At 33.9% G+C, this 14,264-nt stretch overlaps 1 protein-coding gene across 1 annotated transcript in view; it reads left to right on the forward strand.

Annotated features, from left to right (window-relative positions):
• Window positions 1-2: 2 nt before the first annotated feature.
• htt (huntingtin) overlaps window positions 3-14,264 on the forward strand; it is a gene marked incomplete at its 5' end in the record, with an annotated part of 28,777 nt that continues 14,515 nt past the window's right edge. The window contains 20 exons of the mRNA XM_013309845.1: window positions 3-79; window positions 163-380; window positions 813-944; window positions 1,621-1,754; window positions 2,115-2,307; window positions 2,916-3,064; window positions 3,706-3,849; window positions 4,446-4,555; window positions 5,458-5,582; window positions 6,574-7,334; window positions 7,750-7,946; window positions 8,441-8,560; window positions 9,429-9,681; window positions 10,224-10,398; window positions 10,874-11,125; window positions 11,562-11,740; window positions 12,375-12,902; window positions 13,180-13,340; window positions 13,527-13,620; window positions 13,895-13,994. Coding sequence (XP_013165299.1) covers window positions 3-79; window positions 163-380; window positions 813-944; window positions 1,621-1,754; window positions 2,115-2,307; window positions 2,916-3,064; window positions 3,706-3,849; window positions 4,446-4,555; window positions 5,458-5,582; window positions 6,574-7,334; window positions 7,750-7,946; window positions 8,441-8,560; window positions 9,429-9,681; window positions 10,224-10,398; window positions 10,874-11,125; window positions 11,562-11,740; window positions 12,375-12,902; window positions 13,180-13,340; window positions 13,527-13,620; window positions 13,895-13,994 — 4,102 coding nt within the window. The remainder of the gene's footprint in view (window positions 80-162; window positions 381-812; window positions 945-1,620; window positions 1,755-2,114; window positions 2,308-2,915; window positions 3,065-3,705; window positions 3,850-4,445; window positions 4,556-5,457; window positions 5,583-6,573; window positions 7,335-7,749; window positions 7,947-8,440; window positions 8,561-9,428; window positions 9,682-10,223; window positions 10,399-10,873; window positions 11,126-11,561; window positions 11,741-12,374; window positions 12,903-13,179; window positions 13,341-13,526; window positions 13,621-13,894; window positions 13,995-14,264) is intronic.

Raw genomic sequence — 14,264 nt, forward strand, 5'->3', positions numbered from 1 at the left:
TTGCTGGAGGATTTGCTTTTCATTCATACAAAACAAACATTATACTACAAAATCAAATCGACCATAACAAAAATGCAAGGTATATTTATGTTCTAAATTTAATCTTACCTTTGACTGTGGGGAAGACAATTTTGAGCTAAATCAAAATTTCTTCATTTTCAGATGGATCAGAGCAGCACTCTCTCGTATATGTCTTGGCGACTGCTGGTTACGTCCAGGTGTTGGCAAGATACGAACCCAAGCACAAACATTATTTCCAAAGCTCAGCCAAATTGTACAACATACAAATGAAATACAACTCATTGTTGAGGCGTTAGAGTCTAATTTGCCAAGAATATTAAATGCATTGGCTGAATATACAACCGATGAAGAGATTTCAGGTTATTTTTGCTATTACTATAGAATTCCAATTTTTTACACTTGCATTATTATGTCTTATTATCTCTTTTTATCCTCTTTGATAAAACAGAGACAAAATTATATGTATAAGTGTCACTGCAGTTGAATTCTACATCTATCTATTTACAGTTGAATTTAAATAAGCAAAAGTCTACTGGACTGACAATATTTTTCTTGCTTATAGAGACTTATCTCTTACTCAAGTTGCCTGCTTATGGAGGTTGTCCATTGGCACTAGACAAGCCCTCTTGCTTATCAAGTCGCTAGTTGTGTTAGTCTCTATACAGGGTGGAAACTTCCAGCGGGACAGTAAGGGGAAATACTTTATCTGTTGCAGCTACACTTAATCTTAGGATCACCCTGTATATGTTAACATATTTGGAAGTAAATACGTGTAATTTTGAATATTTCAGAATTATCTAAAGCATTACTATCACATGTGGATTGCTCAGAAGCTTCTGTACGGAGAGGGATAGCCAATTGTGTAGCGCATCTCACTTCACATAGAGAACCGTTGCTTACTAATATATTGAATAAAGTGTTTGGTAAGTATTGTAGATACGAATATTTCCTTTTAATCAATAAGTAAACTGTTTTCAATATATCCTATACTAGCTGCCTACGACTATGTCCACACTGAACTAAAAAACAACTTTATAAATAGCCTATGTGGTATTCCCGACTATTTTCTATATATATGCCAAATTTCAGCGAGATCCGTTAAGCTGTTCTGGAGATACCTTCAAACAAACATGCATTGATGACACAAGAAATTCAAAATTCAATGTTGCCTTGGCTCCTTAACTTGGAAGACCTGTACTTAAGGAGCAAAGAACTTCCCATACATATAAATTTAATAATTGTTTGTGTAGAAAAACAATTAATTTAGACATTCATCCATCTAAACATTCGCATTTATAAAATTAGTATGATTTACAAGTTGCAGCAAAAAATATATGTTTTGTCTATTGTATATATTTTAGGTTTTTATTGAAATTAAATATATGTACAAATTGATTTAATTTCATATAAGCTTTAAAATTAATATTGTCACAGAATTGAACATTATAACGGTGGGTTTCTGAGACCAAAATCCTCCTTTAAATGAGTTATCACTGTTTTATCAAAGATAAGCAGGGTTGATGATTTTATACATAGAGTTTGGTTTCAGAAACCTATTGTAAGTCATATTGTGTACAAGTAATGTCATTTTGTTTTCAGAAAATCTTTGGCCGACAGCGGCGAGTGATACGATTATTGTCGGATGGTTTTGCGTCATCAAAGCCATGTTCCAGATCAATGATATGGAGAAATTCACAGATAACGATTTATTTGGTGTTCAAGATTATTTAGAGGTATGTCATATAAGCGAGAGCGTCGGTGGCTCAGTGGTCAAGCACTTGCAATCTGCAGGTCCTGGGTTCGAATCCCGCCATGTACCAATGTGTTTTCCCATTTTCGATTTACATATGTACATTTGTCAGGCGTTCTTACGATGAAGGAAACATCGTGATGTCTGGACATATCTGAGAAGAAATTCAAAGATATGTGTGAAGTCAACCAACCCGCACTTGGCCAGCGTGGTTGACTGTGGCCTAATCACCCTTAACTTAGGGTAGGCTCCGAGCCCCTCGGTGGAGACGTATAGTGAGCTGATGATTGGCAGTATTCTAATTAGTCAATAAAAACTATAGTTTAATTTCTTTTTTTTCCAGCTCTATCATCTATGCATACATTATTTGGAACAAACAACAACTGAACATAATGTACAGAATGCAGTGATGGAATGTCTCTCCGTGTTATTGTCACAAGCCAACGCTGAACAAAGGAGAGCTTTGTTGGACAAACATCCAAGATTAGTTTGCTTAGATGATAGGAAGAGTGAAAAGGGACATCGAAGGCATATAAGTAAGTTTTTATTAGTTAATGCAATTAGTTTATTTTTTAACTTGTCAAAGTATTATTGGGTTTATTGGATATAAGTTAAATTGTTTGATTTTTTAACTGAAATTAGGACTTCAGGACCTCATTTAATAATACTTAACAGTGGTAGAGCGCTTTAACATATGTTGCATGAATTGGCCAAGTGGTCAAGTGGAAGAAATTCCAACTACATTCTGATGATTATGGTATCGGAGGATTAATTTTAGTTCTCTTTTCCTTCCCATCTTTTTTAAGGAATGGATGGGAAGTAAAAGTGGATTTTCCGGATATAGGTATGCATGGGAAGGGAAATAATCTCTTTCTGTGCATCCCATCCTCTGTTGATTAGGTATTCCAGCGATTTTAGGTTGATATTTCGTTTAGCACCTTATAATGTTACTAATATTGCGAATGTGTTGCTGGATGGATGGATGTTTGGTTGAAGATATCTCCGGAACAGTTGCATAGATCTCTTTGAAATTTGGCATATGTATAAAACATAGCCTAGAACACATAGCCTACTTACTACTAATTATTTAATGCACGATACACGGAATCGCGAGTGCTGGTATAAAAAAAATGTTGTATATTAGGTTCAGTGAGCGCGGTGTCGTGTCGCAGCGCGCCCAGTCCGTTAACTGAGGGTCGCGAGCTGGACGTGCTGGTGCGCGGCGCGCTGCAGCTCGGCAGTCTGCTGCAGCTTACCACGCCCAGCCTCAGTGTTGAAGATCTCACTATACAGGTACTAAAACACTACAGTTTGCCTGAGAATTCATCAGCGCAAGATAAAAAATAGCCTATAACATGCCCATATGCATTAGCAACCTCCTCCAAGTCCGGTCAAAATCGGTCTACCAGTTCCGGAGATTACCCGGAACAAATGTGGCCTTACAACAAAAATGTTAACAATAAGATTTTGGCTTATTTATTTTATACTAGCTGTCGCCCGCGATTCCGTCCGACCGGATTTAAAAAAAACGCTATCGGTCGCCTAAAGTCTTCCTCTATAAATGGACTATCGAACAAAAAAATAATTTTTCAAATCGGACCAGTATTTCCTGAGATTAGCGCGTTAAAACAAACAGACAAACAAACTCTTTCGCTTTATAAAATTAGTATATAAATTAGTAAATGTCCTCTGAATATGATTTTTTATATAGATATAAGGAAATAAATTCTTGTATCATTGGATTTAATCTCACTAGCGTTATTGTAAAATGTTATTATTTCATGTTTCCGATGAACTTATAAGAGTTAATTAAAAGTGACTAGATTCACAATTTGTTTGTGACATATATTAATAAGTCTTGACTTACTGGAAAAGGGAGAAGACAAAAACTTCTAGCACAACATTCAATAGTAATAATCATTTTATTTGTACAGACACCAGATTCACCGGCAAGTGACAAAGATATACAGCTACGGGATGCTGAACAACTGTCCAAGGAGTTAGCGGAGAAACTGGAAGAAATGGATGTCACCGACCACTGTGATGATGATGTTCATATACATGATACCTCTTTTAAGGTACGTATATAATATAGACTTATATACATAAAAATAAAAAAGATATGACGGCTAGAGAACTAGGGAAAGTGAACAGATGAATATGAAATTTGATGTAGTTAAAGAGGAAGAGATAAAAATATTAAGTCACTTAAAATTTATCTCCACTTTGACTGCACCTGACCACCTGAATTCGCCGAAATGGCGAAGCGACCGTTGCCCGTAGACATACACAATTCACACATTGCCTATAGATGGAAGATGAGATGCACAGAAAGAGAATATATTCCCTTATGCGTTCCTTATAAGAAGGGAAAGAAGGAAAATAGTTCTAAAGTTATGCCTTCGGAATGCATTATGTATATAAATCCTTTTTTAATTAAAAAAAAAGTGTCTTGACAGACAGACGGACGGATAAAAAAGTGATTCTATAAGAGTTCCGTTTTTTCCTATGAGGTACGGAACCCTCAAAATTGATAATTGAATTTTAACCAATAGGCGAAGAGTATAAGAGTATTCACATATCTTAGCAGCTCTGAAGTTCGCAGTGACCTTGAGCCGTTAAAATATTTGAAATTACTAATAGGAGTTGCATATTATCAATCAATTCTCTTCAGATAAATATCGGATCATCAAGTGATGATGACGTAGTACTGAAATACTGCGCGCGATTGTTGACCTCAAAGTTTCTACTGACTGGGAATAAAGGAGGGTTCATACCTGATAGGTGAGTAATGTATGTATAGATTTGTAAGGCAGTAGTTTTTAAAAAGCTAAAGATGCTTGTGGATGGATGGCAAAGATATCTTATTGATTTCATTATTTTCTGTTTTTATATAATACTAGCGGACCAGACAGACGTTGTCTGACAATTTGACACTGCGATGGTAGCGCCGTCTGTTGGATCCAATGTAAAACATTACAAAGTCAACAACTACTAATAAATTAAAAATTAATTAAAAAACATTGTCCAGCGGACAAAATTGTGAATGTAAACCATTCCCAGATCCCCTTGAACACACACAAAAAATTTCATCAAAATCGCTCCAGTCGTTTGAGAGAAGTTCACTGACATACACACTCACAGAAGAATTATATATATAAAGATAGGTTTTTTACTTTGGATTACACATCTAAAAATCTAGATTTTTGTGCTAAAGATCAAATTTAAGAGTTATTTTGTAATAAAATGTATTATAAAACTGTAAATATTATGGTATAGTATAGGAATTTGAATATGGGGCACACAAGCTTTGGGTACATTAATGGGGAAGGAAAATCGAAAGCTCGAGGTAGATGGCGCTAGCGTCAAGAAAGAGCTGTCATCTGTCATCTGTCAAATGTGTTATACGTCATTCTAGTGAATTTAAAAATGTATTTCTTTTTTTTTTGTTATAAATAAAATAACATTCAAAGAAATACTTTTTTTTTTTTAATTTTATGACTGAAATTTGACGGAAGTCTTTGCTATGATTTCTATATTTAGTGTTAAAGACAATTTTTCTTTGATTAAAAGTGGTGGTAGAAGAAATCCGAAACATTAAAGTGACATATACATTGCTTTCTGATTTGTGTCTACTGCCTACTCCTCTACGTTGATAGCGTGATTGATGTGACGTTGTTTCTCAGATCGATGAGAGTGTCAGTGAAGGCGTCAGCTTTGACCTGTCTGTCAGAGATTTTGCGCGTGTACCCGCAAGTTATGACTTTATATTTAGACAAAGATGCAGATATCAAACTGCAGAATTATTCCGGTAAGGCAAACCTTTTTAACTCAGACTCAGAGTCTTTCATAACTTAAGTACACTAAAGAATATGTAACTTTTGTCTATTGTATTTTGTTAGTAAACTTAATTTAATAATAACATTGGATTATAATAAAGTTTTTATTATTCTTTATAGAAGTGTTCAATAGCCTAAATTTTTTTTTTAATTTTGATTCGTCTAACCGTAGGTTTTTGAGACCAAAATCTCAGTTTAAAACATGTAATGTCTGTTTTGTCCTAGAAGTTAGTCTTAGAATCCTATGACGTGAATATCGCGCTTTCATTACAAAGTCAAGTGTCAGAGTGATTAGTGAGGGGACATGTCGACATTTTAATAAGGCTAGTGTTGCGCCAGTACACCGGCACTGTGTCGGATTTTCTTCTTAACAGTACATTGATTTTGGACTCAGGAACCCACGATAAATATATATAAAACAAGCTGTCAGCCGCGACTCGGTCCGCGCGGAATTAAAAAACTATTGATCGCAGCGTAATGTTATATAGCCTAAAGTCTTCCTCAAACGAAAAAATAATTTTTCAAATCGGACCAGTACTTCCTGAGATTAGCGCGTTTAAACAAACAAACAAACTTCCGCTTTATAATATTAGTATATTAACTCACATAATATATTATATAAGAATCTGTTTTTTTTTTTTTAAAATTGTGTTTTTTGGAAATTATATTTAAGTACGAATTACTAATAAAATGATGAAATGTGAATAATATTTTTCGATCTTACCTATAGATAAAGTTAAGTTTATGTTTAAGTTGATTATCGATAAAATACTTATAAAATGACATTTTCTAAAAATGATTCCTAGCTAGATCGATTTATCGCCCCCGAAACCCCCTATATACTAAATTTTATGAAAATCATTGGAGCCGATTTCGAGATTCCAATTATATATATACAAGAATTGCTCATTTAAAGATATAAGATTTGAAATAAACACTTAAATGTCAATTTTCTCCACTCAGGATCATCTGAAGGTGTTAATTACAGTCAGGATATCAACGATTTTATATTAGAAAGGAATGTTTGCTATCAAGATTCAATAACGGAATCAATAAGTCAAGAACTGTCACACAAGAGTACAGACAGTCATACGAACACACAGACACAACAATCAAAGAAAACAACAGATAAAACGGACAGTCCTGATCGTAAAAGTTCAAAGGACACACCATTAAATCTACAAGATATCAGACTTTTAGGGAAAATGGACCTTATCGCCAGTGGAATAAGTGCTGATAGTACTAACGCTAATATGACCAATAGTAATTTCACTTCAAATTCTAATATGACAGGAAGCAATGATCCTATATCTTCAGGTTACCCAATGTCTAGCAGTGGTGATGTTTTATCATCTAGTATAGATTTAGATATGAAATTCGATCATTTCGGTGAATCTAATACTCTAGATAATCTAGATTCATTGAAAGATCTAGAAAAGAAAGATGAGAGGAAGAAACGGAACGAAGAGTTTAAAAAAGAGAAGATAGAAGATGATAGGAGTGAGAAAGAGTTTGAATTTCAACATATGTGTGATGTGTTTGCATTAGAAGGTCACAGTGACCCACAGATTAGAGGTCTAGTTAGGGTCTGCATTGGAAATTATTTGATATCTGCTTTGGATTTATCTCATGGTGATTACAATAGATGGCGCTGGTATGCTGTTATGTCTAAAGATATTGCAGATTTTCTAAATATTGAAAAACTAATGGATATTTTATTAAAGGTAAGTGAAATCAAGGCTTAAAGTTTTTATGATGAAACTACTAAAAAGTCTTTTAGTCTAGACGTTTCAAAACTTCTTACTAACATTATAAATGCGAATAGAGTTGAGTTGTTAGAAATTATTAAATTAGCTCTTGTCTACGACTTCGTCCGCACGGAATTAAAAAAAAGTTAGTAGCCTATGTGTTCTTCCAGACTATTTTCTACATCTATGCCAAATTTCAAACAGATCCTTTAAGCCGTTCTGGAGATACCTTCGTATAATCATCCATCCATCCATCCAAACATTAGCATTTAAAATACTAATAAAGTTATAATTAATATTAGTATTAAACAGACTTACCTAATCTGCTTATCCCTCTAGGTGACAGGGGTGAGTATATTTTATTTATAAACCAGTATATTTAATATTGCAGGGTCTCTCGGATGACATCCATTCAACAGTGAACCATACATTGTCAGCGTTGACCAGTGTATCAAGAGCTCTATTCAACAGCGCACATTGGACGTTGATGATTGAAGCATTGAACTCTCTAGTAAATGTAGAGAATAATAATTACTGGTTGTGTAGAGTTAATTTGTGTAAAATGTATGAGAAATTGCCGTATGAAAAGTGAGTTGATTATTTAAATACTTTGAATTTTAGTAGGCCTGAAGTAAGAAACCGACTTATTGATCGAATCGGCCCAATTAGACTTTTTCCCAATCGGGCCGATTGAGTTCATATAATAAAAAAATATATATTTCCATTTTACCGCTTACTCGGTAAGCCAATCGGCCTAGCGGGATATATTTCCGATTGGGCCGATTCCGTTGATATAATTAATAAAATCGCCGATTGTTTATAAATTCAATATGTCCAATGAAAAAAAATCAAATGCTTGCTTGTGTGCTCGTTTTCTGTGTGTAAATTTTAAGTCAGTATCATTGAAACCTTCGCAAAAAATTATGAATTTAGTACAAAGACGTTATTTGTCTAGTCCATTTCTCAATATTCAAAGTTATTATTTAATAATTGTTTAGTTAACTGTTTTTGTTTATTTTTGTATTTGCTATGACGTCATATCGCGCGTTACACATTTATATTTGAAAATATTTGTATTACAGATTCTTCATGCTATGTCCAGAATACTATGCAAGAAGTAAATATATAATGAACACGCTGTTCCGTCTGCTCGCTGACCAGGATCAGAAGGTCAGGAATGCAGCATCACACGCTATTTCATTGTAAGCAAATTTATTTATACTAGAAAATAATTAGTTACCTATGTGTTCTTCCAGACTATGTTCTATTTGAAATTCAGACAGATCCATGCAGTCGTTCTTAAGATATCTTCAAAAAAACATCAATCCATCCAAACATTCATATTTATAATATAAGTAAGATTGTTCTTTGTAGATAAAATGTGTAAAAACAGTCAATACTGCATTACTAGCTGTCGCCCGCGACTCTCTCTGCGTAGAATTAATAAAAACCCTAATAAGTAGCTTATGTGTTCTTCCAGACTATGTTCTATATATGTGCCAAATTTCATCAAAAACTGTTTAGGAATTTCGGAGATACGTACAAACAAACATACATCTAAACTTTCGTATTTATTATATTAGTAACTTAATTATGAGAAACTTTAACATTATATTATAGCTAAATTAACACTTTAAATGCTACTAAGATTTTTATTTATAAATATAATAATTAAGACCGATTTGTCGCAGTGAATATGTTAAACTTGTTTAGTAATGGATAATACCACTATTCATCATCAGCTCACTATACGTCCCCACTTAGGGGCTCGGAGTCTACCCTAAGTTAAGGGTGATTAGGCCATAGTCAACCACGCTGGCCAAGTGCGGGTTAACTTCACACATATCTTTGAATTTCTTCTCAGATATGTGCAGGTTGCATCACGATGTTTTCCTTCATCGTAAGAACGTCGGATAAATGTGCATATGTAAATCGGAAATGGAAAAACACATTGGTACATGGCGGGATTCGAACCCAGGACCTGCAGATTGCAAGTCAAGTGCTTGACCACTGAGCCACCGACGCTCCCTATACCTATACCACTATTATTAGTATTTTTTTTTATTTCAGTATAATATCAAAAATATATCCATCAAGGAAAGAGACGCCAATATCTATGATGACAGAGACGGCGAGAGAACAAAGTGATATGTTCAATTTCGATCACCATCATTGTGCATTGGATTTAGTGAGGAATATATATTTTTATAATGATCTGCCATCACAAGTGAGAGATGGTGATGAAATGAATTCGGATGCTCTCACGATGGTTCTCGCTGATCTGATGCAGAGGCTCATGTCGTCTAATTGCAAGTTTTATTCTGTAAGTTTATGCAAACAATTAGTTTTATTGTGGGTTTCTGAGATCTCTATTTTTATATATAAAACTTGCTGTCGCCCGCGACTCGGTCCGCGTGGATATATAAAAAACTTAATTAGTAGCTTATGTGTTTTTCCAGACTATGTTCTATATGTGTGCCTAATTTCATCGAGATCCATTCAGCAGTTCTAGAGGTACTATCAAACAAGCATCCATCAATCCAAACATTCACATTTATGATATTAGTAAGACTAGATGTCGCCTGCAATTCCGTCTACAGAGCTACTGAATATGCATAAAAATATCTAAAAAATAAGTTAAGACGTTTCTGAGTATGGTAACATTGTGACACGAGAATTTTATATAGAACATTTTGATCTCAGAAACCAACAATTACAGTATTATATTAAAAATTCAATTCAAAAATAATTTTTTTTTAATTTAAATTTATATAAATAACAAAATTACATAACAATAAAAGTTTTTTTTTTAGAATTTTTTTTCTAAATATTTTTTTGTTATTTTTTTTTGTTTTTGTTTGATAGCAAGGTCTATTGGAAGCACTTGAATGTATATGTAAGCGTTGGTCTCCATGGAGTCACAAGGCGGCGTACACTGGACAAGGCATCCTGACTTACTGCCTGGACAACCTGCACTACTGCAATGCATCTGTCGCCACCAGAACTATATTATTGAATCTGTGCTCTATCATATTTCCAGGTAACTAGCTGTCGCCCGCGACTCTGTTTGTGTTGAATTAGAAAAACAATTAGCAAGCTATGTGTTCTTATAGACTATGTTCTATATGTATGTCAAATTATTATACATCACGATCTGTCAGCCGTTCTAGAGATATCTTCAAACAAACATCCATCCATACATCCAAACTTTTGCGTTTTTTTTGTTTGTCTTCCTTTTAATAAGCTTTAACCAAATAAAGATAATTAATTTTTATCAAAGGGAGTCTATTTATAGAAGGAATTTGAATTTGAACCGTCAATAAACGGTTAAGGGTGTGGATATCGGATCACGTGGTCGCGGGTTCGAATCCCGAATTCGACTATTGTCGTAAACCGTATCCTAGTACAAACCTAGAGCTTGGAATTGGTACAAGAAATATTTTTGAATTACAACATAGGAATTTCAACCTTAAAATACACTGATATAAAGTTCAAAATTGTTTTTATTTCAACAGTCGATATCCACAACGTGATGCGTCATAAGACAACAAATAGAGATATATTCGAGAGAGATTATCAAAATATAACAGGTAAATGGCAACATTTGGAGAATGAGAAAGTTGCCAGTTTAGCTGAGAAATTTCTACAGGTTACATTGAAGATGTTGAATGTGTTGGTGCATTTGATAGAGGAAGTTAACCCTAATGTACATCTGAATAAGAGCGGGATTGCTTTACCTGGCAGTCCTGTACGGAGGAAGACTCAAGGTTAGCTTTAAAAAAAAACTTAATTAAAAAAAAACGTTTTAATAGCCTAAGTGTTTTTGGAGACTATGTTCTACATATATACAGAATTTCAGTAAGATCTGTTGAGTCGTTTTGGAGATATCTCCAAACATATATTTCTCCATCCATACATCTAGACATTAGTAAGATTTTAATGGAAGAGAACTTAAACTTACTTAAATAGAAACCATATTAAATATTAAATTACAGTTTTCACTTTTTTCTTTTAAGGAAATGGAAAGGGTAAGAGATTTGCGGAGTAGGGGACACATAGGAAGGTGAAATCCTCTTCCTGTGCGTCCCCTACTCCGTTAATTAAAGGTAGATAACACATATGTAACTAGGAATGTCTTTGAGTAGATTTAGCTTCGCCGTTTTGGCGAAATTGATCGTTTGCCACATTAAAATCTTTTTACAGACCCAATCCAAAGACGAGGAAGTACAGTATCTCAAGAAGCTGATGATAAAGGTTCCCTCAGGAAGAAAGTTCCTGCGCCCGCAACAAGCTTAAAGGCTAATTTCACTGGGCATTTCTATAACGAACCATTTTATATGAAGCTTTATGAGAATTTGAGAGCTATGTACTCCAATCATAAGGTTGGTTTTACTTTGAATATTTTTAACACATTGTGTGCAAATTTTAGTTTAAAATAAAAAAAAATCATAAAAATTGATAGAAATATTGGTAAGTTTTCAAATATGTTATTTTCATGTGACTAATTTTAATTTACTGTAGATTTTAAATTTAAGACATGTTGTTGTCTCTGTTTTTTTCTAAGAGTATGAAGGAGACGGCAATATACATTTGGTAGTAGTTGCTCACAGCGACTCTGTCCGCGCGGTATTAGAACAAAAGATAGTGAGTAGCCTACGTGTTCTTCCAGACTATGTTCTATATGTATGACAAATTTTAATGAGATCCATACAGCTGTTCTGGAGATATCTTCAAACAAACATCCATCCATCTATACTCTATCTATCTTACTAATATTATAAATGCAATTGTTTCGATGGATGGATGGATATTTGAAGATATCTCTAAAACAGCTGAACAGATCTCGTTGAAATTTGGCATACATATAGAACATAGTCTAGAAGAGCACGGTAAGCTATAATTTCTTTTTTTTTAATTCCGCGCAGACAGAGGAAAGGCAACAGTTAGTTTATAATATTAGTGAGATTAACTTTCTAGTCAATTCTTAATTAATTTTATTTGTGTGTTTCCTTACAGATAAATTTAGATCCAAAAAGCAGCATATTCTATGAATTCCTAGCAACAGTACTGAACTGTTTGGCGGTACAACTAGAATTGGCTACAGAGAAAGAATATGGCTACGTAACTGAGGAGATTTTGTACTATCTGAAAGTCATTATGCCTTTATGTCCATATAAAACTGTTTACTGCATAACGCAATTATTAAAATGTTTGTTCGGTACAAATATGATCAACCAGTACAATGATTTCATGAGTATAGCTGATAACCGGCCTGTACCGGTTAAAACCAGTTTTTACCGCCATGTTTTGTTGGTAAATCCGGTTACAAGTAGAGAAGATTCTGGAAGAAGTAGCGTTTGTTCGAATACAAGTCAGAAGTTATCATTGGATACGAAGAATCCAAGAATGGTGGAGGAAAGACAGATGTTGATAGCTTTGGAGAATTTCTCTAAGAATAAAACTGATAGAAAATGGAGTACTAATAAAAAGGAATTGGAAAGATATATACGTTTGTTTGAACCTGTTGTGATACAAGCTTTGAAGGTAAGATGTATTTTATAAATTGTTAAGAAAATAAGGTTAGTAATTAACACTTGAAAATATACTAGTTGTCTCCTGCGACATCGTTTGAACGGAATTAAAAAGAAATAATTAGTAGTTTACGTGTACTGCTGTTCTAGAGATACCTTCAAACAAATATCCGTGCATCTATTCAAACATTCGCCTTTATAATATTAGTAAGATGTATAAGAAAGTTGGCTTGAGATAGTTTTTGTTGAAAATAGACTGAATCTTTAATCTAGTGTTTATTTTTTTACAGAGCTACACAATGCAGAACGATATTCCTCTGCAGCGGTCAGTACTAGCACTACTGGATCAGCTGTTAGCTCTTCGCGTCAATTACTGTATGCTGGACAGTGACCAGGTCTTCATTGGCTTTCTCATGAAGCAACTGGACTTAGTGGAACAGCATGAGATACCGTAAGTTTATATGACAATAGATGGCATTGTAATTTTTCAGAAGAATTATTTTTACACGCCGATAGATGGCGTTGTTATAAATCAGAAGACATTTTTTAATTCGCCGATAGATGGCGTTATTGTTAATATGTAAGAAAATGAAGTTTTTGTAGTATTTCAAGAGATGGCGCTTTTAAATATTTACAGAAACTGCTGTGAACTGGTGAATAGCATTCTGCTGTTTTTGGTGCAACTTTCATCCTCGAAACATCATACAAAGCAACTCATAGAGATACCAAAGGTATGCGTTTATTTTTTTTATTGTTTAAGCTTTCGTAAAACATTATGACAGATTAGCTGTCGCCCGCGACTCCTCTCGCACGAAATTAAAAAAAAAACTTATTAAGTAGACACCAACTAATTTCGGATCCATTGGTGGTCCATCTTCAGGGTTTGTAACTTTTATTTTCTTCTAAAGATGAACCCTACGCGAGACGTGGATGTATCATACGTCAGTTAAGTCTTTTTTTTTTCAGAATTTTTATTATTAATAATTATTTTGATTACGATTCCAGTTAATACAATTATGCGATGGTTTAATGGCGTCAGGAGCGCACGCTGAATGTATCGCAGGATTAGAACCTGTGGCTGTCAGAGTATTTAGTAATATGGGAGGTAATTCTTTAATATTTATATCAAACATAAGTTTCCACAGCCGAAATACTCGGAAAAAAAACTAATTTACTCTGGGTTTCTGAAATCAATAACACCATTACAAACATATTATTATCTCTGTTATATCAAAGATGCAAGACAAGGATGAGGATATTTTTATACAGAGGTTTAAGTCTCAGAAACCCATAGTAAGAGATATTTAAAGCTTGTATATTTTAAACAAAAATATATCTGCAAATAATATGCAGTAGAATTTCAAAATTAAAATTT

This window comes from Papilio xuthus, unplaced genomic scaffold (assembly GCF_000836235.2).
Source record: "Papilio xuthus unplaced genomic scaffold, Pxut_1.1 DF827756.1, whole genome shotgun sequence".
Classification (NCBI taxonomy): domain Eukaryota; kingdom Metazoa; phylum Arthropoda; class Insecta; order Lepidoptera; family Papilionidae; genus Papilio; species Papilio xuthus.